Source organism: Halichoeres trimaculatus, unplaced genomic scaffold, assembly GCF_033239565.1.
Source record: "Halichoeres trimaculatus isolate MK-OKI-2021-1 unplaced genomic scaffold, fHalTri1.1 fHalTri1_scaffold_8, whole genome shotgun sequence".
Lineage (NCBI taxonomy): Eukaryota > Metazoa > Chordata > Actinopteri > Labriformes > Labridae > Halichoeres > Halichoeres trimaculatus.
The window spans coordinates 13,964,182-13,991,860 of record NW_027437186.1 but is presented as its reverse complement, the minus strand read 5'-3'; the positions used below and the strand labels follow the sequence as shown (position 1 = coordinate 13,991,860).

The window sequence follows — 27,679 nt, the reverse complement described above, 5'->3', positions numbered from 1 at the left end:
CACTGTTGTACTGCCATAAAGGGTAATGTGTAAAGTCTAATATCAAGCTTTAGTTTGTTTTCAAGGGATCTTGATGTCAACAGTCCAAAAACGTTTTGAAATTTAATTTTAAGCACTCAAATAACCATGGACATGTAACATACATGAATTATATCGTTTTTTTGCTGGAAAAAGTACATACAGTAAGCTTAAGCCACATATTTGTGACACCACACAAATATGATAATAGTGAATGTGAATACTGTCAATTTTTGTAAAAAAAAAAAACACCCATTCTCTTTTTTTTTTTTTTTTTTTTTTTTACATTTTATAAATAACTGCATTTAAACACAGCCAAGCCTGCTTGTAGGACATAATTTATTAAATCAGTTATATATTGAGAGTTAAATAAAATGCAGACTGTGCATTTCAGTTTGTTGTGACACTCTTTTCTGAAATTTAAATGCTAAAGGTTTTCAGTAAAAAGTAAGCAAGTAAGAAACAACAAGTTTAAAAAGTAACTTTTGTACTTGTACAATTTTAGCTCAGTTTATGTATGGATCTGCATTGAAGATGATATTCCATATTAAGTTTGATTAAAAGGTTGGTTTGTTACCAAGGTGCCAGTTCTGTTACCTAGTGTATGTGAAACACACAACTTACAAAACAGCCTTTTTTAATTTGCATGATTCTGCTCTTAAAAGAGTGGTACGTTAACCAACAAAGGTCGTTCAATACCGATTAGCTGTTCTTCACAGTGGGGTCAATGGGGTCAGGAACATCTGTTGCAGTAACATGTGGTGACCAGTGGGCGTCACTGTAAGCCCTCAGTGGATCAAAACAGACGGCAGCCAGTTGGAGGGGGCTGTTGACGTCATTGTTGGGGTATTTTCAAGATGGCGCTGGACTGTGGCCGGGATGCCGCTGCTGCAGATAAACGTTGAGGGATTTCATTAATCTTCAGACTTAGCATCGACTTTAACTGCGCAAGACTGATCAAATACGGTTGTTTCTGATATCAGAAAGTAAGATGTCACATCCAGTGACTGTCAGGTAACGTTAAGGTATCTCTGGCTAAAATGGTAGCCCCTTCCTCCAAGAACAACAAAACCTGCTGCTGTTGCTGCTGCAGAGCTCGGCCGAAGGGGCAGGAGGACTCGATGCAGGTTTTCATGCCGGGGCCCGAGGCTCGCCTAACAGACTGAGTGGTCATGGAAATGACAGGGGAAAACGGAGGGTCGTTTGCTGTTGACTTGAACGAGAACGAAGAAAAAGAAGGCCGTGGAGGAGGGGGGATAGCGGGTAATAAACCTCACATCGCAGTCAAAGACCACAGCAGAGCGCTGCTGGCCGGTGTCAGCGGGGGTCAGGAAGCCGGCAAGGGTCGTATTTACATGACCGGTAACGGGAGGAATGTAAACAGAGACTCTTCAGTGCAGCCGCCTCCACACAAGAGGGAGATAATGTTGGATTTGGTCGCAGGGGAGACGTATCTTCCAGGGAAGCTGGCTGACGGCTGTGTGATTTCTGGGGTCTGTGAAGACCACGGCGGCCTTAACGGGTTTACTGAGTCATTCTGTGAGGTTGAGCCGACAATGATCGGACTGGAAGGAGGAGGTGTAAAAGAAGGGGAAGGAGAGGGAGGAGGGCCCGGTCTCGGAGGGACCACAGCCGCTTCCTGTCCAGCTGTGCTCGGGGCTCGGGTTTCAGTGGAGAGGGACCGACAGATGCGACAGCAGCCTCCGGAGGAGAGGGAAGGGGACACCGCAGATTCTGACGACGTTACCCCGGTTGAAGTGACTCCTGCACTTCTTGATTGGCTGCCATGCACGGGGAGGCACAAGCGGAACTGCGCCTGCACCGAAGCTGATCTCGCGGGTCCAGATGTCAACATGCCCAACGGGGATGTTGACAGCTCGGGGTGCTGCGATCCAGAAGCGGATATAGCTCACTGCAAACTAACGGAGATGTTTTCCAGCCAGTTGCTGGGTGAGAGACTCGGTCTATGCGACGTGGACTGCGAGGAACTGAAAGTAGCCAACGGTGGTTTACACATCGTGACAACCGCCAGAAAAACATGTGACTGGTCCGACTCGGACTATTTGCCCGAAGAAATCACAGAAACTGATTTGGGCCTTGGGCTGTGTCAGGAAAACGGGGCAGAAGAGGGGTTTATTTCGAGGAGCAGAGAGGCCTTCAGCGGGACATTGGTTTTCCAGTGCCCGGGAGAGGATGCTCCGGCCTCGGCAGAAAATAATTGCTCCATCGATTCCCCAGCCCCTTCCCCGGCCAAAGACTCTCCCCCTCTTGAATCAAGTGCCAAACTCCCCTCACCTTGCTTGTCCTCCTATCCCAACGTGAACGGCGACAGCCCGTTATCTGAACCCAACATCAGGGAGGATGAGGAGGACTTCCCAGATCTTGGTTTACCAATTAGGCCCCAGACTTTGAGGACTAACCTCAACCTTGCGGTGTCACTCAGCTGCGATGCTACCCCGCTGTCTCCCGACGATGATGGTGGCTTTTATTTTGGAGACGAGTGTTACGAGGATGACTTCCGGAACGTTTTGGAAGCGGGTCGCAGGCAGAGCGCCCCGGACAAGCTGCCAGACCTGACAGATCAGACTGACAGCTCGGACCCCAAGCTGATGCCAAAGAGGTTCGGCATCGCAGATTTCTTCACCAGGTACGACCAAGTGTCCTCTCTTTTTTTCCTCTGACACTCTTGCATTCCCAGGTGTTAAAACTTTAAGCACACAGTCCACAGAAACTAACCAACCCTTCAAACCACAATTGAAAAAAGCTGACACAGAAGGAGCCTTCATGGAAGGAAACTGACCCTGCATCTTAAAAGAGGGACTTTAGGACACTTCTGTATTTCAAAGTCTAAAGACACTTTCCCTTCGTCACACTGGTTCATATTTCTAGGAAAAAGGGGCAGAGATGAAGCCAGAAAAAATGAAAATACCCACTGCTCTTTGTATCCATCTCCTTAAACCTTGAGGCTTTTGGAAAGACAATTTGTGTAAAAGTATGTAACATTAGCACACCACAAAAGGAACAAGTATGCTTTATTCCCAAGCACAATGGTTTGAAGGCAATTGATTGCATTTACTTGCACAACTTGTAAGTTATTTTTATATTTTTCTACTTTTTGAGCAGGTTTTTACATAGTAGTCTTACTTCCTCTAAAGTTAGGATTCCACTCTAAAGTAAGAAAAAATACTAAAGTGAAATACTTCACTAAGTCCTTTTCAGTCTGTTAAGATCTCATTAAGCTGTAACAAAACAAAGTATGTTGATTTTGTATCAAATGAAAAAACAATCATTTTTGTGATTACAGTCATGAAACACGTGCTGGATGTACAGTCCAGACAGCAGATTTATATATATCTTGGTATGTAAAGTATGTTTGCCTTTGACGCATGCAGCTGCGTTTGATTTTAGGCGTAGCAGTGTGTGTGTAGGTTAACAGTCCGTGGTCAGACATAAACTGATGTTTCTGTTCAATTAAAGGGGCAAGACGTTGAAAAGTATTCAGACCTTAACATCTGAAGCTAAAGCTTTAAATCGTATAGCTTATTGTTATGCTTCTCCATCTCATCCTCACGTCATATTTCCCTCATATAACCTAGAAATATGAAGAAGTACTTTCTGAATGTCAGGTTGCTTCAACCCTCTGTGAAACCAGCTGTATGCATACCTCACAGGTCAAAGATCAGCTCAGGAGTATAGTGATCTGAAACATTTCTGAGTCAGCGTATTAAACAGGTTTCAGTGAAAGTCAGTATTTTTAGAAACAGGAGCGCCTCCACTTCAAACTGGTTGAAATCTGTACAGTTTGGATCTTCCCTTTCACCGTTGTCTTCTACCCTCTCTGCCATGTTTTCCCAGCTCCCACCACGTGTCCTTCTCCATCTGGTCCGGATATTATTAAATCAAAACAGATCTCAAGTTGTAATGAGGATCTGGCATCTGTTCAGCAACTGGAATGTGACAGGTTGATAATATTTGGAGACGCTTGTGGCTTAAACTCTTAACTCTTGGATGGTGTTTTTAAATGGCCTGTGTTGAGGTCAGCCTGGTAAGAAACAGATGATAAATCATTGGTTAAAGTTGGAGCTCATAACACTTTGTATAAAATCAACACTCCTTAAAAATACAGAAACTCCTGATCCTAAACTCATTTTTTAATTCCAAGTATCTGCTGATATTGATTCCTAACTTGATACTTGTGCTTACTAAAAGAGTAATGCACTTTTATTTGTCTTACTTTTATTTTATTTTTACAATACTAAATTAATATAAAAACTAAACAAAGTCTCCACCATGTGCTGTTGCTAAACTTGTGTATAAATCTTAACAGAATGATGTGATAGCTTAATTTCTCAACTCATCCTCTGCTTTATGAGACTGGTTTACATGCAACCCTTGCTCTTCAACTTTTAAGAGGAAATTCAATCCAGAAACCATTGAGGCTAAGAAGTGTCAAAATATCCGCTGTAAAACTAACAGCAGTCCCTCCAGTCACATTTTAAAACCACCTGTTATGCTGTCACAAATTGTGCAGCTTTGGTAAGATAAGTCTCAAGATGGCAGGACGCATGGAGCCATAAGATGAGAAACCTTCACTCTCCATGAAAATGGGCTGGTTGTCCATAAGCGATGGATTCAGCCACCTCTTTCGTAGTTTTTATTGCACTGAATATATTAGAAGTTGCCGTTGGACTGTTCCCGATTCCTAGTTCAGAGAGGAGATAATATGCTAACAATGTCATATTATAAACACAGATACAAAGTAACAATTATGGATCTCCAAAGTAAACGTGCATATTTTCAAACAGCTACATAGCAATCCTGAAAGCTTTCGGTAAAGTGCCGAAAAGTGTTCTATAAATTGCACAAGATCATCTGAAATCCTCACAAGACTTCCTGAAATGATGAGCTTGCTGCATTAGAATCTCCTGACTGGTTCATGACATGTTGAAGGGGTGGGCCTCAAACACCAAGGTCTGCCCGTAGCCCTGCCCCTAACATGCCTCTAAAAGGCTGGCAAATCAAATCAAATCAAAAGACCAAAGGGGGTTGGTAGAGTGGGGAGCTTTAAAGAAACAGCAGCTAAAACAAAGTTTTTCTGAGGCTCAAACAAGTGTTTTCTGAAAAAAAAGGTGTAAGAATAACATACAGTTTTTAGTTGTATATCATGTAAAACTACTACAGTTGTACCAGAAATGGAGTATGATAATAGTAATTGCAGCATTTTTAATCTTTGAAAAAACGTAGTAAGAATAGTTAAATACTCTTAAAACGTAAACTGAAGCCCCAGTGTGATCATTTGACAGCATTTGTGACGCTGGGTGACCCACGTTTAATCCCAGTTTTTGTCATAATAGAGGGATTAACCACTGTGGTTGCTGTATGACTTGAACATTGGACATGTGCTTCTTTTCATAGCGTCTCAGAGCTGCAGTCTGGGGCCTATAGCTGAGCAATAAGCTTCATGTTAATCATGCCCCAGTTCCCTATATGTGCAGAAAGTGATACAGCAGGCCTCAGTGAGCATTGACTCAGTGAAGAACTCTTTCCTCAGGGCTTAGCCCACATTCACTGCTCCCCCTGCTCTTCTGCTTTCTATTCTGAGGCGTCAGGCTGCTTCATCACACCATTTGACCTCTGCACTGCTGCTGCCACGCTGCAGCACCAATGCTGTGACAGTACGACTGCTATGCATGAAAATTATTGCTTTTCGTAGCTTCCTGAAGAATTTTCATTTCTGGCCCTGTCACAGGGGAACTGTGAGGTTCATGCTTCTCATTGTGTTGTCTTTAACTGGAAGCTTAGGTGAGGCTGCTGATGAACAGTTTTTCTGACAGAGCGTGTTGTTTTAGTTTTGAAATCATGTTTGTGTTTTTCTATTCACTCAGTGGTATCTTTCTATTCAAACTGTGTTCAAAGAAAAATCCACGGATGTTGCCAAGCTTTTTTTTTTTTCAGAAATCAGAGGAGAGTCAGTCAGGTTGGTTGAGGACATCAAAGCCTATCCTGGAGGCAGAGGGGTCACTAATAGTGAAGGGCCTGTTTGTCCAAACTCAGAAAACCTCAGGAGGGTCTGTTTTATAGCCTCAGCAGTGATCTTTTCTGCCAAATATTGTGGAGCACTTACTTTTTATAGGACTGTTAAAAAAGTGAGAGAAGTTTCAAAGAGGTTGAAGAGAACTGCCTTACAGTGTAAAATGGCTCTTTGATTTTCAGCATTTGACCTTTTTTTGGGCACTGGCTGTACAGGCGTCCAAATCAAGGGCAATTTGCTCTGATGCTGATCTCAGTCCTTTGATTCAGAGTCTAGGACTTCTTAAGAAGTTGCCATGGGCTTCATCTCTGTCATCATTCTGCTATGTTTTGATCTTATCTCATCCTGATAGTTTTGAAAAATTATTACTTACTATTCGAGATCTTAGTATCCAGAATGTTGCCAGGATCTGGATCGTACTTTTATATCTGTCAGAAATTATGGTGACCTTGTTTTGTATTGTTTTGCAGAGCAATCAGACCTTTTATCATGGAGCTATATACACATATGATGAAAACGGCCCTATCTCACAATGATAAAGAATCCTTTGAAAAAAATCCTGAATCCACACGGTGATCCGGATCACCTCCAACATTTAATCACTTCTTCCTTATCCCATTTTGAACATTTTCTGGAAATTTCATCAAGATCCACGTTTTACTTTTTGAGTTATGTTGTTCACAGACAAACAGAAAAACAAAGTCCTCCAAAACATAACCTCCTTGGTGGAGGTAATAATAGTTAAGTATTGTACTGTTTGCAGGAACATCAAATAAATATACTGATATTAATTTCCATGGCAGATTAAGTCAACAGGTCTACAATAATGATAACAGTAAGGATTGGAATTATACAATCATGGACATCATGTCATGTCAGCATGTCTCAGTCTCATTAAGGAGCGCTTCATAAATTCATTATTAGGCTTCAAACAGTCTGCAGTGGTGTAGACCAGACAATTGCGTCAGACATTAGTGATTTGCAGAACAACAAAAGCATCAGTCTGACTTTATCAGTCACTGTATCCGTACCTTTTTATTAACTATTAGCTAAAAGTTTTTTCATATCTGAAACCTGTGTTGAATTAACAAGCCGTTTGTCTCATCATAGTAAAGACCTAGATCACAACATTTTAATCAACATTGATTTTTCTGGGAGTTTTGATACAAAATTAAAAAGAAAAAAACAAACCAACACAAGGCAGACCTTAGTGTTTAAAGCCCACCCCTCTAAAATGTAATTAACCACTCTGGAGATCCCAATTGATAACCTTATCATGTCAGCAAGTCTCATGAAGATCTCAAGTTGTGCTATTTTTTTGACCAGACCATTTTGAGTAGTTCATAGGCAGATTCAGGGATTTCTTCAAAATATGAATCAGTAGTTGTTTGAAAACCCACGCGTTATCAAACAAATGTTAAGTGTGTTCATTCAGTTAAATTATTTCCATGTTTGAAATATGGAAAAGTAGAATCCCTCTCTTTTAAATTTTCCCTCCTTTTTTACATTTCTAGACATTTAGCACAGCTATTAAATGAAATTGAAAATGCAAATAACAACAAGTACAAAGTGCTTCATCTCTGTGGTCTGTTTTGATGGTTTCTTGTGATACCTTGGCTTCCTAAAGGCTTTAAGTGGGAGTAAAAGTACTGCCTAGTGCCTACACACCTTCTACTTTACTAGAAGCCTTCATCACTGGTTCAAATGCTGAAAAACAATGTCAATATTTGGTCATGAAGTTTCTGAGACATGAAAAGTGCCGGGAGGAGAACTGCACCCTAACAGCATTCCTTCAAAGACGCATGAGGAAACAAAAAAGGCAAAGTGCAGCTACAGCTGCTCTGTTCTGATCATGTTTGAAATTTAAATGTTAGAGACAGCAGCTTAAGGACAAATATTTTTTCCCCCTATGTGTTTTTACTGAGGCAGTAAAATCTGGCTTGACTGGCAGGTGTAGGAAAATTTCCGTTAGTTAAATCTCCGTCTGTGTCAGGTCCTGTTTTGGATTTGGACGCAGGCCTCAGCAGCTGGCTTGAATGTTACAGCGTCTGAGAGGAAATCCAGACAGATGGAGGAGAGAAAACAGCCCTGCTGGAAAACCTCCATGCTGGCTGCTCGGTTCATAGTGCTTGGAGCAGGTCAGCGAGGGTCAGAGGCAGAGAGAACCAGGACAAAAAGAACCAGAAATGCTACTTGATTAAAACAACATTGTCCTCCAGCATTTTTACAGAGAAGTTATTCTACTTGGCTACCAGCATCTAGTTTTTTATCAACATTTTGGCTTAGCCTGACCACACTCAAGGATTCTATTAGATATTGGGAGGCATGGCAGAACTCAAGGCTTGTTGAAACAGATTATTTGTCTGAGTAATCCTCAAGTATGTGGTATCAATAGAACTATTTTACCGCTGCACATGAAGTTGGAGCTTTTCAAGCCTGGAGTCAAATACATCAAACCTATTTGATATTTAAAATTTCAGGTTGGACTCTTCCAGACATAACATCTATATCAACCAATAATAAAAAGAAGCTAGGAAGGAACCCCTCACAATAGTGAACTTAAACACAAGACCAGCCCTAATACCATCTTCTGAGGCTAAGATTGGTTACACAAGTTTCTGTGAGTTCTTGTGTCTGTGTGCTCTGGTCTAGTGATCATAAGAAGTTGTCAAGTGTGTGTGTCCTGAGAATTGTCACGCTAAAACTCAGCCAAAACTGCCCTTATGTGTTCAGTCTCTCACAATTCTAAAATTTCTCGTGTGCGGTCAGCCGTATTCACAAACCCACAACTTCTTTTAGGAGCCAGCGTTGAATGCAGCTGTTGTTTGTAACATGTGATTCCAGCTGCATCTGCACAGATGTTCTCACAAAATTGATTTCCTCTGATTTTCACACAATGGACCATTAGATCATTTCCAAAACAGTTTGCTCCAAAGTATATAAAATAAATTCAAAACACTAACAGTATTATCAGTAATGACGTCTTTTTTATCTAATGCAGCTGATTCTGCAGTGATTAAGGGAGACTTGATCAAGACAGTCATCGGTAAAATAACTTAGACTTCCTTTTATTGCATTTGTTATAAAATTATGTTGTATGGCCACTGAGTGGTGTCAGACAATGTATGAGATATGTGGGTATAAATATGTGGTATATGAAATGAACACAAAGAGCTATGAATACAAATACTATTGACATAAATGCTTACATGGGATATTGCACTGACCAACATAGCAACAGTGATTTAAGTTATAACTAAATTTAAATACTGGGGTGCCAGATTTGAATAATAATGGGTATCTACAAGGAAATATGTGCAGATATTTCACATATTTCCAGGATTTAGAAGAGAAAAATCAGAAAAATGTGTCCATGCAAATGTGGGGATGGATAGATAAGAGGCAAAATTGTCTGATTGGGCTTAGGTGGGGTGTTGATGGTTGGCTGATTTGATGGTGGTGGTGGTGACACAAAGATACAGACTCATAAAGGACCAAAGGACAACATACAGGCTCTAAAACTTTCATTGCAAGATCAACTAAGAGTCTGATGTGAATCCAAGTTACCCTTTAACAGCAACATCTGCTTTGGGTTCTTTCATTTTATATTAAAAAAGCATATAGTGCCACCAGCTCCAGCTGTTGTTGTTGTTTGCACAAAAACAGCAAACCAACAGCAGTGTAGTTTTAGCGGTGAGTCCAATGTCAGTCTAAGTTATCAGAATTTCAACAATCAGTCAGTTTTCCATCATTATGCATGATGTTTTTGAAATCCCACTGATATCAGATGACAAAAATCTCCAGTCTGCCTATCAGAGTTGTTAATGGATTTTTGTTATCAAAATATCTTTAAATAAAGGTAGAGTTGTAGTCAAAGTTGGACTTATTTGTTTAATAGTATTTAACTGAAGTCCAGGAGCAAAATCCATGATCAGCATCTCTGAAAAATCCACAAAGCCACGTGTTGTGTCTCTTGGAGCCTCTTTTGTTCACTTCCATTAAGCAAGCACTTAATTCACTGAGCTCTGAGCTCTGGTCACTCCTGTGGTTAATTATTCACACACACACACACACACACACACACACACACACACACACACACACACACACACACACACACACACACACACACACACACACACACACGCACACACACGCACACACACACACACACAAAGCACGCTAATTATGTGTGTTTTCTCTATGGCTTTGATGATTAACAGCAGCTACATGTGATGCATTTGTAAATGTGCTTCTACAGGTGTTGTGTTCCAGTGTGTGCAGCTTGATGAAACCTACGCAAAGGGAAACGCTGTGCTTTATTTTTTATCATGCTGGAGGAGTATGAATAATGACAACCTAATCTGTTTTTTTGACCTACTAACACACCAACACTTGAAAAAAATATTTTAAAAAGCCTGAAAGATCAGATGAATAAATTTGAGCTCTGAGGTCAAGCTTCAAAAAAAAAGAGTTGAAAAAAAACAGAGTTGGTTGTAGAAAGGTTCAAGTTTTTGTGTTTGTGTTTCTGCCATCTTCTCAATCTAGAGTTTCTAGGGTGCGGTGAGACACGGCACAAAATAAAAGATTAGAATGAAATCAAGTAGTTGACGCTAGTTCTGACACCAGGGTGGCTTTTTACACACAGAAAGACTCGAAAGAGGAAAAAAAGCAGAGCCTACAGAGAGCTGAGGAATAATATTTGCTTGGCTGTCTGCATGTACGTGAGTGTGTATTTGCTCTTGTTCTCCTTCGCAGCTCCACTTCCCTTTTATAATTCCTTCAGTTCCCCTCCTTCGTTCCCTCTTTTTGTCATGCCAACAGCAGACTCTTCCACTGAAATGAATGTAAAAGTGTTGATTTGGCAACTTTTTTCCCCTTCCAGCGTAATTACAAAAAGTGCTGCATCTGCATGGTTATGGTTAAAGGATGATGATCAGGATGAATGTACTGCATTACGTCTTCACTGTTTATCCCCGCCTGCTTGAGGAGTTTTAGGGAACTCAAAGTTCAAGTCTGATCTAAAAAACTTTTTTGGAGACCACAAGACCGATACTAAAACGATCTGGTCAGAGCATATTAACTATGTTTATAAGAATGGAACATTGTAAGGATATCTGACAGAAAGTTCTAAGACACAATGGTACAAGATTTAAAACAACAAAAAAGAGAAGTCTGTCTGCTGATAGAAAAAGTTCAAACACAGATAGTCAGCTCAGATCATTAGAAGACAAACAGGTATAAACCAGGAAAGATTGTCCATGTCCTTCATTGTATTGGCTAAATGTTCAAGAAAAGAAAACATGTTGAAACAATCATCAGCCCTTCACTGGGCTGTGAAAAAGACCACAGACTGAGCTCTGGCCTGACCTATAAAGTAGCAACAAAGTTAGAGAGTCAGTCACGTGTCCCAGATAACTCAGTGTGTGAAATGGGAGGATGTTAATAAAATATGAAAAAAAACCACATCAAAACTTACCCATACTCCACAAGCAATGAGACATATTTTAACTAGAACAACAAAAACATATTCTCTACTAACAGCTTACTCCTGGACTTGAATCAAATCTGAATTTTATCACAGGACCGAAAGTTAATGTGTGCCAGTTGAACTTGTCTGGTTTCCATTCACACTGTGGAGGTAATTTCAAAAATTGTGCCAGTTTTTATTTTCTGTCTTGATCTTTTAAAGGCAGACTATAAAACCTGTAGAACAGTGTCACTAACAGACTTTGATACTGTCAGCATATACATAAAACTGATTCAGAAGAATAGGAGGAACAGAGGGGAATAGTTAAATACAAGTTAGAATGTGTAAGTACTGTACTGACAGCTTGAACCTTGAAGAGGTGTTTTTTTCCCCCAGCTTTATACTGTTCCAATGGTATCCCTATAGAAGCTTTACATGATTTACATGGCTTCAGAAAGACTGGAAGTCACTTACACATACAGCCCAAAACACAGGCTTTTACAGCATAAAAAGCATATACATTTTAAAGCTTGTGATTAAATTGCTAATTTTGCTATCAGCACTCACCGTACAGGGGGTGAATATTTTTCTAAGTCAGCGGTTTAGAAGATATTAGGATCGTCTGATTGTCCAATCAGAGACACACCTCAGCTCGCATGACTAACAGGCTCCCTGTAGCTGTTACAAAGCCTGCTTCATATCCAATGTGGCTGTGTCCATGGATTGGCTTCATTTTACTGTTTCAGGAACAGACAGGTGACGTCACAGACTATGTTCATGTTTTATTCACTATGATTAGGTCCCTTTTTTTCCTCAAACTGTTGTTGTAGAAAACCCTTAGTTCAGCCTCTCTCTGAAACAATTAGCTGCTGTCTCTTTAAGGCTCCCTTGCTCCACCATCCTGATTGGCCAGCTCCTTGGATCTCATGCTACTTTATGAACAGACAGTTTTGCGAGTACAAACAGATACAGATATTTCAACAATGTATGAAAATCAGCACACATTTAGTGTGGACATCCTGCATTGTTACTCTATACCCATGTTTAAAACAGTGGAAAGCATAAAACACCCTCTTTGAAAACGTATGTGTGACATAGAAGTAATAAACAATGCATAGATCAAGTCAATGTTAAAAGGCTACAAACAACACTGGGCCACTCATTATCATTGCTCTGTTGATTAGAGGTGTTCAACAGGTGTCTGGCAGCAACATGTGGATTGTTTTCTGCATCAAAGTTTTTCAACACTGCTTTTTAAGAAAATTCTGCAGATATTTTCCATAATGTTCAGATGTGTCTCTTCCTGTTAAAAAAGAGTTTTTGCAAAGACTCTATCGTTAGCACATAAATTAAGTTTTGAGTTCTGTATTCCATTCAACATGTCTTTTTAGGATCACATGCTTTGTAATGGTGGTCGGGTTTATGTTAGTCTCCTGAAGCTTAAAGAGGAATTAAGAGAAAAATGAAATTATTATGCTGACATTTAACCTTGTTCCATCTCTTTTTTTTATCAGGAGCCTGTTTTCTAGGAAACCCAAAGAGCCCAAGGCGCTGTCCCATAATGCAACAGGGTGGCGACTGTTTGGCAAGACCCCAGCCAGAGAGGATGATCACACCACAGACCCCACCTCCAGAGTGTCCACTCAGCAGGTTGGCTCTTTGAACACACACTGACATCATCCCTGACATCACCCCTTGCAGGGTGGTAACGTTTCCTATCTGTTGTATTTCCTGCTTGAACATCATGAGGGTACTGGCAGTTCCCTGTCTTCATGTTTCAGGCTAAAATCTACTTTTTTCACTATTATCCAGTATATCAAGCTGTAAATTGTAAATACACAGGCGGCTCTTATTAAATTAGAATATGGTGTTAATTTATTTCAGGAGATTAGTTAAAAAAGGAGAAACTTGTAAACTGAGAATTAAATATTTAAAGCATTATTTCTTTTAATTGTGAAGATTATGTCTCATAAAATTAGAATATCAACTCTGATTTTTTTTTCATTTCTAAGCAATCTCTTTTTGTATGAATTATTTCATCAATGCAGTGTGGCATAAACAAAAATCAACCTGTGGCTCTCCTGAGGTGCTATGGAAGCCCCTATTGCTTTTAAAGCTGCCTTCAGCTTGTTTGGGTTGCTGTGTCTGATGTCTCTCATCTTTCTCTTGACAATTCCCGAAGATTGTCTGTGAGTTCACTTTCCGTAATGTTGCTGGCCAGTTATGCGCAGTAATATCATAATCTTTATCCAGCTTCTGGTGTTTTTGGCAGTGTGGGCAGGAGCCAAGTCCTTCTAACAAATTAAATTAGCATCTACATAAAGCTTTTCAAGCATTATTATTATTTTTTTATTGTGTAGAAGAAGATGTATTGCATCTAGATTAAAGTTTTTTATGGCCTTCTGAGTTTTAAATGCAGATGCTTCATTGTTTTTTCCATGGTTACCCCACCCTTTAAGTCAACGAAGGAGGATAAAACCAACAAACAGAGGGAAGTGCAGGCTGTCATTAAGCCTGTTAAAGGTCTGATTGGTTAGCCTGATGGTGCAGAGACTCCAGAAGCTAATGTTGTTAGCCTGTGTCTGTTTACATGCATGGCAGTGGGTATGAGACTGTTAAATGGATTTGTGTGTGTGTGGTGTGTGTGTGGTCACTAGGCAACCTCTGTTTGCAACTTAGTGGGCAAATTATAAAATTGTAACCCCCCTTCCACTACACACACACACACACACACACACAAACACACACACACACACACACACACACACACACACACACACACACACACACACACACACACACACACACACACACACACACACACACACGCACACACACACACACACACACACACACACGCACACACACACACACACACCCTCATGCTCACATACAAACAACCCCTCCCTCTAATGAGGACCTGCCACAAATGATACACATGAACACTCAAGCACACACACAGAGCTGCTTCCCTCTGTTGTCATCAGTAGCAGGTGGTATCTTTGAAACATACACTTGCAAACACACACACAAACAAACGCACAGACTTATACACACACTGGATTCGATTTAAATTTCATGTCAGACAAATAACAGAAAACTGTCGTGATGCAGCAGCAGCGTCAAAAATGGCACATGTATCTGTTTCTTTACTTTCCTGTCAGAGGCCTCGACACAGTTTTATCTCGCAGTAATCCCTTTGAGTGAAGACGTACAAAATGCCCCTGACCCGACTGCAGTGTTCAGACAGAGAAGACAAAAGTGAAGGCTGCTGGTGTCTGCAGTCGCTCTGCTCACATGATGGCAGCCAGAGTCAGATGATTCATCAGGAAAGGAGCCTGCCAGATGTGGTTTGGCCTTAGTTGGTTGACACGTCAGACACAAAGCTGTGTGGGAGAAGTAAGAAGAAGGAGGAGGAAGAGGAGGGCTGACTTCATTCAAATAGTTTTCCTCAAATATAGTCTTTTTCCTTTTTTGCAGTAAAGCAACACTTAGCTCAGAGGCTTTGAGGGAATACCAGCGATTCTTTCTACAATAATAACTCTGATTACGTATATTTAACCTCACCATCGGTGTATATGATTCCTGTTCTGTTGTCTGCTCCCATTTTTGGATGTTGATATATTCAGGGCAAGAGCTGTTGTCAATATTTGCAGAGGAGTCACGAGACGCTCTATAGCCTAAAGTGTATGACTACCTAACATCAACCTCAGGGTGGAAAATTTAAGTCAACTTTTAAGTTTGAAAACACTGGAGTTTGTCAAATTGCTACTTGAGATTGGCCCTTAAAGCAAGTATGTCCCGCAGGCTCCATGTTGAAATTGCCAGTTTTAAAGAAAAAGTAAACACTCATGGTCCCTGAAGCTGATTTTCTCCATAATGACAGCTTCACAGGAGTGAATTTTGGTGTATTTGACCTGAGGTTGTTCATAAGGAAGCTCTGAGCTGGGTAAGGTAAGGTTAATAACCTTATGTGGCAGCAATAAAAAGCATGGGCTGTAAAGTATAATTTTAGTTAGAAACAATTCTTTCAATGGCAGCAAGAATCCTAGCAATGTCAAATAATCAAAGTGATGGTTTTTAAGAAACTTGGTTAAAGAAAAAGGTTGATTTATTTCTCGTTAGCTCCTTGGTCACCACGGTTCACATTTTTACAGAGTGTTTTCTGTCTTTTACTGACACTCTGTAATGATACTGTGAAGTAAAACAAACCTGAAAATCACATGATTCACACATATGACTTTCACTTCTTCTCTCAGCTGATGACCAAGCAGCTGCAGAGCTCCACAGCCAAAGAGGAAACTCTGACGCCCTCTGCTGGTGCTGCTCAGAAATCTCTATATGAAAAGACTAGTTGTTTTGTTGACCCACAGCTGCTCATGAATGAACACTTTATTGTGAAAGCTCTACAGACACACACACACAACAGAAACACACAGTCTTATTACTTAAACCGTTAGACCACAAATGCACAAGCACCGACTCGCACATGGACACAAACACTGACATTTTTTAAGCTGCTTTCTAAAGTCCATGTATGTTCATGAAAATTCTTCCTGCACACATGCTTCAGAGCTTTAATGATGCAAGTCTTCAAACACACACACTTTCAATGATGTAAATTTATTCAGCATCAGCAATTCAACGTCCCAGAGCCAGAGCTGGTAAACAACCACTCCATTTGTGTGTATGTCTGCGTGCATGTTAGTGTGTGTGTGTGTGGGTGGATGTGTATCTGTAGGTTGGTTGTATAGATGTTTGCAGAACAGAGAGCTTCTGGTTTTCATATAATGTCTCTATTGTTTGTATTTTATTCATTACAAACATTTTGTGACAGCAACATCTTCCGTTGGTATATTAAAATCTCTCAGACTTTGGTCACAAAGATTGTAGGAGCAGTGGTAGTTCCAGTAGTGAAAAAAAAGACAAATAGCTGTATAAAGTGTGAGTTTTTCTGTGAAATCTTTGCAGATTAAAACAGGCATTTTATTTATGGTGGGTTTTCTTTGTTCTTTCTTAAACAAAGGTAAAGATTATGAAATGATTGCCCAAAGTACCAGATTCTTAAAGTTTGTTGGCACCGATAAACACCACCATTAGTTTATCAAATTTAGTGACAACCTGTTACAACTGTTAGTTATCACACCAGACTAAAGATGTTCAACAGTCTAGCTTAAATGTTGCTAACATTAGCAGCAGATAATGCTTTTCGATGACACTGAGCCTTAGATATTTTATTCCTTCATTATTATTTTTAAGCCTTTAGCTGTGAAACATGTAGTTTGGGTAAGTGAGCCGTGCACATTACAGAATTGGAAAGCTGTTTGCTTTATCTCACACACACATTCATCTGAAAGCCTTCCTCTGCTGACAAAGCTGGCTCAGTTTTCATAGACTTGTAGGTTTTTAAAGATAAATACGAATCCAAGCTATTTAGAGACATCTTTTTGGCGTTTGATTTTGAAGACTGAAACTTCATTGTTTAACTTAGAAACAACAGTTGCCCGACTAAAAGTATGTCTATGGGCTTCCTTTAGAGGGTGTTTTGGATTAAGTTTTTAATGAGCTCAGAAACTATTTGCACATATACAATGCTATGAAAACAGGGTAAACTATCTGCTGAGGAAGATCAGGTCACGGAAATAATAGACATCTGGGTGGGTAGCTATGGTAGTTTTTAAAGACCAATTGTCAAATTCAGATCTAAAACTAAAAACAACGTTCCTCACCTCATCTTTGCTGTCACTGGAAGTCAGTTGACTTTGTGGAATTGATGATGGTTAACGTTCCCTTAGCAGCTGACATGTCCAACCTTGTAGAAATCCTGGCAGCTTGTTTTAAGGCTAACTTTGTTAATATAGGCTGTGTGCATTTGTACTTGTAGTTATACACTGGAACTGCTTTATTGGGGGTGGGAGAAAAAAATGCAAATTGATATATCAACATTTTTTGTTTGACAATATCAAATTCTGGATTCTTTATCCCCAAATTTTTTTTTTTTCCAAATTTAAATTCTTCATTTCAGTCTTTGTTTAAAAACTGGATTGAAAAAAGTTGCCACTTTTTCCCAGCAGAGGGTAAAATGTTTCTCTGTGACTCACATAATGTACATTTTATGGGAAAATATGGGTCTCCTGATATATGTAGAAATCATCATCATCATCATTCAACTTTTTCACATGGTCTGGTGTTAAAAAAGCAAACTAAAAACCGCAAAAATCATAAATATCAAAGAATTGCAGTTTGTATTGAATCGGCACCCCGAAAATCCTAACTAAATTGAATCACAAGAACAGTATATCGTCCCAATGCTTTATGATAAAAAAAACACTGCAATTTGTAATCCTTACAGAATGGGGCCATTAAAGAAATCGTATTGTTATGTTGACCCACAGCTGCTCATGAATGAACACTTTATTGTGAAAGCTCTACAGACACACACACACAACAGAAACACACAGTCTCATTACTTAAACCGTTAGTAACTGCTGTTGATGTAACTGAGTCTTTCCTGGAGGAGAGCAGAATTTTCAGCCTTTGAAAACCTCCTGTCTTTGTTTAATGTTCACAGGAGGTGCAGGAGAAGGACCTCGACATGTCCCCAAGTTCCCAGCTCCCCCTGTCTGCAGGGAGGAGGAAGAACCTGGAATTTGAGCCTCTCTCAACCACAGCTCTCATCCTGGAGGACCGGCCAGCGTAAGTACCAGTCAAACACATGTTCATGACCTTTCCTTTATAGAAAAGACTTACTTAAAGAAACTAACTAGAATGGTGGCGCCATATTTTATTTTATTTTTTTTAAACAACTCCGTATTTGCAGATATTGAGGGCCTTGTGATGTTGGGATATTTCTTTAGAGTCTTCAGTTTGGTGCCAGAAGAAGAACAGACAAGAAGAGGAAAGAGGGGTTAAAAAGCAAGATTGAAGGATGAATTGGCTTGGGATGGAGAGTGACTTGAAACAGAGGGATGGGCTGATTTTATATACTACTTATGTGAAAAATCCTTCATCATGTTTATACTATTCATTTTTACCTTGTTTTATTTGGGGTGAAAATGGGTTATAAGATCCCTCTCAGCCTGTTCAACCACAGCCCTGTACTCCAGCGCTGTTAGGGGCTCTTTGAAAAGGCTATTTGTGGTATCTTAGCAACAGTGAGCATCTGGTGAGACCTGCTGACTCCAAACACACAGAGTCACTGTGTGTATGTGACTGAACACCTGACAGGAAGAAAAGTGCATCTGCCTCACTGGCTGACTGCCTGTTTACGCTTCCATCTGTCTCTGCCTCTCTTTAAGAAACCTACCTGCCAAGTCTGTGGAGGAAACTCAACGGCACAAAATGGAATACGAGGAGATGGTGGCAGGAGCCAAGAGGAGAGGTATTGACTCTTACACACACACACACACACACACACACACCCTCGAACAGCACTCCAAAGAGGTGATTGTGTCCAGTGCTTGAAATGATCTCTGCCACATGGAAAAGAAAAGGGACATTTTCCCATTATTTGAGGCCACATCAGCAACAGACAAATACATTGGCATTATACACTTTTAAAACAATTCTATCAAACCCTAACTCTTCATAAAAACTTTGAAGATATATATATAATATATATAATATATATATATAATATGGAATACAGTCACATCCATGTGAAAAAAAAGGGGAATATCTTGCACCAGAAGTCAAAATCTTGTTTCATGTACTGTTGACACAAGGCTGACGTCTTTTGGTGTCACAATGTTATTTTGTGATCTTTCTCTCCCCAGAGTTGAAAGAAGCCCAGAGGAAGAAGCGTCAGATGAAGGAGAGACACAGGCAGGAGGACAGCATCTCTAACGCCATGGTCATCTGGAACAGCGAGATCCTGCCGCACTGGGACACCATGTATGTCTCCACAGCTTTGTGTGGCTTATAGGTTTTGTCTGTGCTGAAACTAAAATTTACTTCTGTGTGTGTAGGAAGGGAACTAGGAGGGTCAGGGACCTGTGGTGGCAGGGACTTCCCCCCAGTGTCAGAGGCAGAGTGTGGAGCCTCGCCATCGGCAATGAGCTCAACATCACACCAGGTACAAACTGCTCCATTGTCATCAACACAAAGCATTAATTAGCCGCTGCACTGACACACACATTATGCTCCTATTTGAACCCCACCTTGCTGTCATACTGAAAGTAGTCCCAGCAAAAATACTTTTTCAATCTGTCTATTTCCAGGTGTATTTCAATGGAAATAAAATAGTTATTCAGGCCAGTGTGTTTATTTGTGTTTGTAAACTATCTGCATGTGTCCTTGTATATATGAGACAAGTAGAGAGATACTAAGTGATGTAATAACATGGCTCTTTTGTGGCCCTTGCTTGTAGAAAAGCTGCCTTATTCCTAAGCTGAACCAATTCCAAACTAGCTCGAGCATCCGCCTTAACCTAGCACCATGGCCTCTTTAGGAAGCAGAACTACTCAGAGATTTCAATGTTGGAACCTGACGTCGCTTTTTCTTGTGCAGAGCTGTATGAGATCTTCCTGTCCAGAGCCAAAGAGAAGTGGAGGAGTTACAGTGAAACCAGTTCAGTCAACGACAACGAGAGTGGTACGATGCAACCCACATGTGCAAATCGAATATGTAACTGTTACAGTCCAAACTCTGACTTTGATATGTACATAAGTTTGTACCGTTAACAGACGGTGGTGACATAGACGTAGAAGTAAAAACATGCTCAAATGCTCTGTCACATTTTCTGTCTTAGATGGAGGGGCTTCTCTTGCTGACAGAGAGTCCAGCCTGGACCTAATTAAACTGGACATTTCCAGAACCTTCCCCTCCCTCTTCATCTTCCAGAAGGTAACACATCCAAGCGTCTTTTTCATCACAGCTTGAGGCTAACAAAAACAGTACTAATAGCACGGCAGTCCCAGTAGATGATGGGTGCAACACACATTTTCCCAACCCCTCAAAAATTCTTAAGTTTTAATTTGTTTGATCAAGATATTTGTATGTCAAAGAGGTGCGTCAAATGCAAACATAGATTGAAAACAGACAAATTTATTTTTTATCAATTTGATTATTTGTTGTGATTAAGTTCAGAGAATGATTCTGGGACCTGTCTGTCCTCATGACTCTCTTCCTTCTCTCTGCAGGGTGGTCCTTACCATGACCTCCTCCACAGTGTGCTGGGGGCTTACACTTGTTACAGACCTGACATTGGCTATGTGAGTTTGTTTTCTTTATTCCAAACTTACACATTTTTATCCTATGATTTTACAGAAAGCTCCATATTTAGTAGTTTTCAAACAGAAATGGACTTTTTAGCTTAAATATTTGGATGCTCATTTTTGACTGTTTCTCTTTGCATTGTGACATTTAGTGTTTTATATTTAAACTCAAGTATTTTTTGACTAAAGTGTTTTACTGCTTTATCAACCAGCAGACAAACTGTGTATGTAGCATTATAGTGACAGGGACTGCTCTGGCTCCTTTAAAAAAAATTATCCTTGAGATCATTTGTGTGGAAATTTTTTTAAAAAAAGCTCTTGGTAGAGATTTTATTGTAAGAAACAAAGCTAAATTTCCAGATCCTTGAATGTTGAGCTATCCAAAAGTTAGCAAAGGTAAAAAGCTATAAAATGAATTCAAAGTTCAATCAAAAAATCTTGAATAAAATTTGTTGGCAAGTCTTACAAGTTAAATTTTACCTAGAGATGAACTTTTCTCAGACTGAAGAAAGTCATGTTTAAAAAGGGAGTTTGACATAGTTTACCTGGAAAAATGTAAGCTGACTTGCATGATTGAAAAGGTCTCAATGAAAAAGAAAAAGAGGTGAATAGGACGCAGCATGTGACACTTAAAGATTCACTGGGAATTGTGTCATGATGACAAAGCTGCGGCTGTTTGGCGTCTCAGGTTCAGGGCATGTCTTTCATCGCTGCTGTGCTGATCCTCAACCTGGAAGAGGCTGAAGCCTTCATCACCTTCGCCAACCTGCTCAATAAACCCTGTCAGATGGCCTTCTTTAGAGTGGACCATGAGCTGGTAAACACACACACAAGCACACGTACAAACACACACTCACTAGCTGTTATTTATGTTTCAAGTCCAAGTTCCTCCTTCATCTCCTTATTGCTCTCTCGTCCTCTCTGTCTTCTTGCAGATGTTGAAATATTTTGCAGCCTTTGAGGTTTTCTTTGAGGAGAATCTGCCTCGCCTTTTCTATCACTTCCAAACAAACAACCTGACCCCTGACCTTTACCTAATCGACTGGTGAGTCATTGAAGATTATTCTATTGAATTTAATGTTTTGGTTCTGATGGGAAATCAGCAACCAGTGTGTTAAATACTGTTTTGATTTGTAAAGTTATCCACCAGTACTTTGTGTTAGTGTTGTATGAATTTACATTTAAGCAGCTATCTGTGGTTATTAGTCTAATAAGTAAATCCTATAGTACCATTCATCATTTATTATGACAGCAAGCTGAGGTTTCCCTTAAAGGCATTATTACATTATGTAAAACTGTCAGACTACTTTTGACTTGCCTATCACTTCTGAAAGAATATTATAAGTCTATTTGGCTAAATTTAATTGGCAAAAGCTACAAGTTAGATTTTTGGATTGTTCTGTAAACTTAAAATGAACTGATGTACTTTAAACAAGCACAGTTTTACACAGTGGATACATGATTTTATCCGTCTCCATACAGGATCTTCACTCTGTACAGTAAGTCTCTTCCTCTGGATGTTGCGTGTCGGGTTTGGGATGTCTTCTGTCGGGACGGGGAGGAAAGCTTGTTTCGGACAGGCCTCGGGATCCTGCGTCTATTTGAGGAAGTCCTACTCCAGATGGACTTCATCCACATAGCTCAGTTCCTAACCCGCCTACCTGAGGACCTGCAGTCACACACACTCTTCACCGCTATGGCCAACACACACATGATCAGCCGAAACCGCCGCTGGGCTCAGGTCAGTGTGACACCCAGAGGTCATGTCCAGAGTTAGTGGTTATACCTTAGATGATCTGGATGAATAATTTCACATCATAGTGTTTGTAATGTCCTCTTTTTCTCTCAGGTGTTTTCTGCATTAATGAAGGATGGAAATAAAGAGATGGAGAAGAACACCAGCCCTGCTTTGAGAAGCTAACACTGGCTAACTTTGATGCTATTGCCATCGTTCTTCAAACTTAACTCAAACACTCAAGCTGCCTAGCCTGAAGCGTAACACTCACTCCAGGGACTCAGCTACAAAGCTTGAAGCAAACATGAGCCAGCCGTGAAGGTGGATGCCGACTCTAGAGCCTAAAACCAGCCTGGCAGAGCAGAGACATTTGGGCTGGAGACGAGCTGCTGCATCCAGTCAGGGGAAGAAAGAGTAAAGTCCAGCATCTTCTGAAACCTGGGTTGGAGTCTGTGTGGTAATCAAAAGTGGTCGGTGAATTTTGTCCTTCCACAGCTGTTGTCGTTGTTTCACCAGGCAGATTGTAGCTTAGAGAAGGGATTTGTGTTTGATAATGCCACCGTTTTCCAACCAGGAAAATCCAAAAATTCCAGATTCTGGGATTTGCCCCCTGCTGGCTGGCTTATTGTCATCCTGCATCTCTGCTGGGAAACAAACACCACTAACACTGAGCACTACGCCCTGTGTAATTCTCAAAGACTCTAAAAAAAAATCTAATTTTTCGGTGCTAATAATTTTATCAAGGCCTCAGAAATGATCTCTGTGGTTAAACTATTAATGTAAGTCTGTGTGGTTTTGTTTCACACTATTATTCATTTGCTGCATATTTTAGTTTAAACCAGACCTCTGGATCCAACAATGATGGGGATCTGCAATAGCATGGCTCATGCTAATATTCTGGCTCCAGCTGGTAGATTAGATTCCCACTTAAACCTCTGAGCTTTTACATTTCCATCTCTGAGCAGACAACACTGAACATGGGACTAAACTATAGACACTTTTTCGACTAAATAAAGTTGTATGATGTAGTTTTTTAGGAATAAGATAACTCACATCTCATCCGTGATCTGTATCAAGTCCAAACCAACTGTGACAAAAACATTTTCCAATTTTGATGTTTTACAGGAAACTAATTATTATATCCTCTGTTGGTTTGATTGAGTATTTTCTACACGTCCTGAGTAATTTAAATCCATCCTGCGTATAGAATCGAAAGTTAAGGGGATTTTTTAAGTGCATTGTTGATTGTGGATATTTAAAGTCAGTCACTATAGTAGCCAGACAAGCTTTTTAGATGCAATAGAGCAAAATATACTACTAAGGGTTCAGCTTTTGATCATGTTTAGGTAAAAATCCTCCCATAAAATCATGTGGAATAACTTTAAACTACAGTGTGGAAAACATTGATGTAGATGTAGAAATGAGGAGCCATTACAGTCTCAAATCAGTGCTTCAAGGATCCAGTTTCCCCACAGAGCACTTTATGAATGCAGCGCTGAAGCTACACTATAAACACAGGCTTTTCAAAGAGGTGAAAAACTACAAAAGAGTTAGTTTAGACTCAATAAACAGGGCTTTAAGTGGGTTAGTGTTTCTTTTGTTAGATGTTACAGGGAAATCAACTGAAGGACCAACAATACTAGTCAAAGCTGATGGATCGAAACATAGCATGGCATACCATGCAGATACTGAAGCAACAGAGGCGGCTCGTCTTAAAGCTTTTCTAGAGTTGAAAAGCCAAAGAATGACTCTTCTTAAATTTGGCAGCAAAACGTTTCTACCAATTACAAAAACTCAAGAACTTTCATTTTTATGTCCACACTCCAAAGATTTCCACTTTACCTTCAGAGGGGAGAAATCTAGAAATATTCCATCTTAACAAGCTCTCATCAGAGAGTTTTAATCACTTTTCTGGAAACACAACTTAGTTGATAATTTCTTGCAGTTGTAGGTAACTCTTAGACATCTGGCTGGACTCAGGAAAACCTTGTATTTCTTAAAAAGTCCATCATTTTTAAGGGAAAACAGGTATTGACTTGAAGCCTTTAATATTCTGATTCTATTATTACTTTTTAACGGTAAAAAGAAAAAAAAGGCCTTTAAAAACATCCCTGAGCTCAAAGTAATGCCTTCAAATCGCTCTTTTTATTCAGCAATTCTTAAAAACTCATGACTGTTGGTGTCTCAGAAATATTCAGATCTAACCAAACGAAAAATTAACCTACAGGTTGCGTTATCGCCTTCCAAACAGCACTCCACACATATTAAAGAGACGTGATGCACACTTTTTGTAGCATGTGCTCTTCAATATTGACTCTAGAAATGAACAGGAAGTTGGTGATTTATTTCTGGGACCCTGAGTGATTCTATGTTAGATTTGGGATTATAATCTCACTGATTGTCATGCTACCCCCACAGGTCTCCTGGCCTGTATAAGTGCTTTACTTCACCTTTATCTCTGCCCTTATGATGTGTTAACACTCCTTTGATTTACTCACACTCACTACAACATAAGATTCATCTATGTTTACCCACACCTCTGGATTTTACACTCACCCACCAGCAAATGAGCAGGCCTTAAAATGTCGCTCAAGCTGCCACTTTGTAGAGTTTTCACGGTATTGACTGCTGCTTTCTCTGGTCACTAAAGCAGAAAATTCACAGGACGTGTTGAGAAGCTTTTGGAGGGAAAAGGAAGTGTAGGCGGTGAGGAGAAAGAAGACACAAGTTAGACTACAGCCTAAATTTCTCTCCATGTCTCCTTACATGCATCCTAGTCTCTCCTACTGAAGATGCAAGAAAAGGATAAAAGGAAAAGAAACAAGAGGCAACACGCTTTCAACACATTTGACAGTGAAACAGTTTAACTCAAGTTAACTAGTTACTCAGAATAGATGTTAAAACAATAATCTTTCTGTGTTGAGGATGACAATAAAGCACCAAATCATCACAACCACCTCTTTTCTAGAGCTCTAGCTCACTTCTCCGATGAGTATTTTTGTAACACACCAGTGTTAAATCAAATGACTCCATAACTACAAATTTGTTGTCTAGCATTATTTTTGTTTACACTCTACACTCAAAGAAGTAGTTTAGATCGAGTCTGAAATAGAAAACTTATTGTATTGCATTCTAAAAAACAGCCTAATAACCTTATAACCTTTCCTTTTTTAGTGTGGGTCCTTTTTTCTTATTTGTTTTTCTTCAATGAAAACTTGACCAAAGTATTAACTCAGCACTTGACTGCAAAATGCCAACATTTGGAATTAATTTGGACTTTGTAATTAGTTTTTAATTCAGGTGTTGAAAGCAGTGTGATTTATTATTATGATGGGCATAAAGATTTGCAGCCCAAAATAAACATCATCAGAAAAATTAGGTAAATAACCAATACTCATGTTTGATCACAATTGTTCATTGCTACTAAAATCACTTTGTGATTTATAAAGTGTTTCAAGGTGACTGCAAGTTTTTAACAGCTTGATTAACAGCTTCAGTGTCTGTCTTGGCTGATGTTTCTTAAGATCAGAGGAGTGGACAAATGAGCACCTTTATTCCCCAGATGAATGAATTACAGCAAGTGCAGTGATTGTCAAAGGAAGAGGGTATTATGTTTTTCCATATTTCAAAAGTAGATTCAAAATAACAATGCTGAATGTTCACTCTAAATGTATTCAAATGCTGTAGAAATCTCCTAATTCTGTCAAATGAGACTTTCTAAAAATAGCACAAGATCTTTATGAGATCTTCCCCTGACAGGCCACCAGAGAGCTGGCCAGTCAGAGGAAAGGGTCTTTGTGACGCAGGGAGTCTTAAAGAGACAAGAGTTAAAAGGAAGCATTCCAGACAGAGACTACAATGAACGTTTTCTAAAACTACAGGGGTACCAGAGGGACAGAATAAAGATTAAAAAAAGGCAAAACACCCTTTCTTCCATAATGAGCTCACAGTAACAGAAAGACAAACAGTGGTTGGCTGTTCATTTACTTCCCCAATAAAGCAATTACTTTAATGAAAAGCTGGTTTGAAAAAATATATACACAGAAAGGATTTTTCTTCACACAAATTCATCATTTACTCACATTAGATCTTTTCAGTCCAGACCTGAAACTAGCATCTGTGATGAATAATGTAACTGTGAAGTGGTTCTTATTTCAACTTTATGGGAGTTTCTCATGACCAAAATTGAAAGTGTAAACACCCCAGACAAATTTGATTTTAAATCAACTTTGGGGTAAAATTGGACTTAGATTCAGGAGTTTGCTCACCAAAAATGAGCGCTAATTAGAATGAAGGGCTAATCCAGGTATACTTTGCATCAGTGCTGTCACTTTAAAAGGCCAGATACAGTAAATCAGTGTTTGTCAACTGATGTTGAAATGTGATGTTGAAAGTGTGATGTTCATATGACGGTTTTCAGAGAATGATGGTTTTAAAAGACACTCCAACATATTAAACTGTCACAGTGTTACAGAGCTGATGGGATAAGGTGAAACATGGAGGAAAAGGCAAGTTTTCAGGTGATTCTTCTTCAGTGTTCAGTAATGACCCTTACTCATTCTGACAGGACGAGAAAAATCAAACATCTGCTCTCATCAGCTCAGTGTTTGGAAGCTGAACACTTTGTCATCTATAGAAAGACTCAAAAAAGTTGAAATGGAAGAGGCTTTTACCTTTATATTACTATTTTCACTCACTGTAAAACAAAGTGCAATACAGTCTGTGTTTAGACAGCAAAAAAATCAACACCATCTAGAATCTTCTTCAGGTCAGTGAAACACTCCGTCATCACACTTTGCTCCAGATTAGGATGAAACCTTCAGAAAGCTGCAGAGGGAACATGAGATTAATGTGATATTACCACAACAAACTATGTATTCCTTTTATTTAAGTGTTATCGTTGCTCTTGGTTGTGTTTTATACTTATGTAAATTAATTTAGCTTCCTTTTTGTTTATTGATAAATTTCAGTGTACAGTTTTTTTCATGATGCCTTACAGGTGATGTAAATAAACTGTAAAAATGTTCTTTCTTTTCATATAATGGCCACTAGTACAATGTGTAAATAAATATCTCAGCAAACTGAGTTCTGTCTGTCTTACATGGTGGTTGGGAATGAAGGATGGATTAAATCAGGGTAAAGAGAGTCAACAAAAAATACATTTCAAAAATAAACCATAGAGAGAAGTCGACACATTTCACTTTTTTCTG

At 39.6% G+C, this 27,679-nt stretch overlaps 1 protein-coding gene across 1 annotated transcript; it reads left to right on the top strand.

Moving 5' to 3' along the window:
• Positions 1–858: 858 nt before the first annotated feature.
• On the top strand, positions 859–27,545 carry tbc1d12a (TBC1 domain family, member 12a). The gene is made up of 13 exons (XM_074675510.1): positions 859–2,665; positions 13,034–13,169; positions 18,091–18,215; positions 18,818–18,900; positions 19,295–19,412; positions 19,487–19,593; positions 20,028–20,111; positions 20,269–20,363; positions 20,660–20,731; positions 21,423–21,551; positions 21,670–21,779; positions 22,217–22,475; positions 22,584–27,545. The coding sequence occupies exons 1-13, from the start codon at positions 1,191–1,193 to the stop codon at positions 22,653–22,655; spliced, it is 2,865 nt and encodes a 954-aa protein (XP_074531611.1). The 5' UTR covers positions 859–1,190; the 3' UTR covers positions 22,656–27,545.
• Positions 27,546–27,679: the final 134 nt, after the last annotated feature.

Excerpts from the sequence above, each read along its gene's own strand:
- tbc1d12a (XM_074675510.1), top strand. The coding sequence starts at position 1,191 with ATGGAAATGACAGGGGAAAACGGAGGGTCGTTTGCTGTTGACTTGAAC. Across the intron at positions 19,594-20,027 it reads TGAGCTCAACATCACACCAG|AGCTGTATGAGATCTTCCTG; the intron begins GTACAAACTGCT and ends TTTCTTGTGCAG. Across the intron at positions 20,732-21,422 it reads ACAGACCTGACATTGGCTAT|GTTCAGGGCATGTCTTTCAT; the intron begins GTGAGTTTGTTT and ends TTGGCGTCTCAG.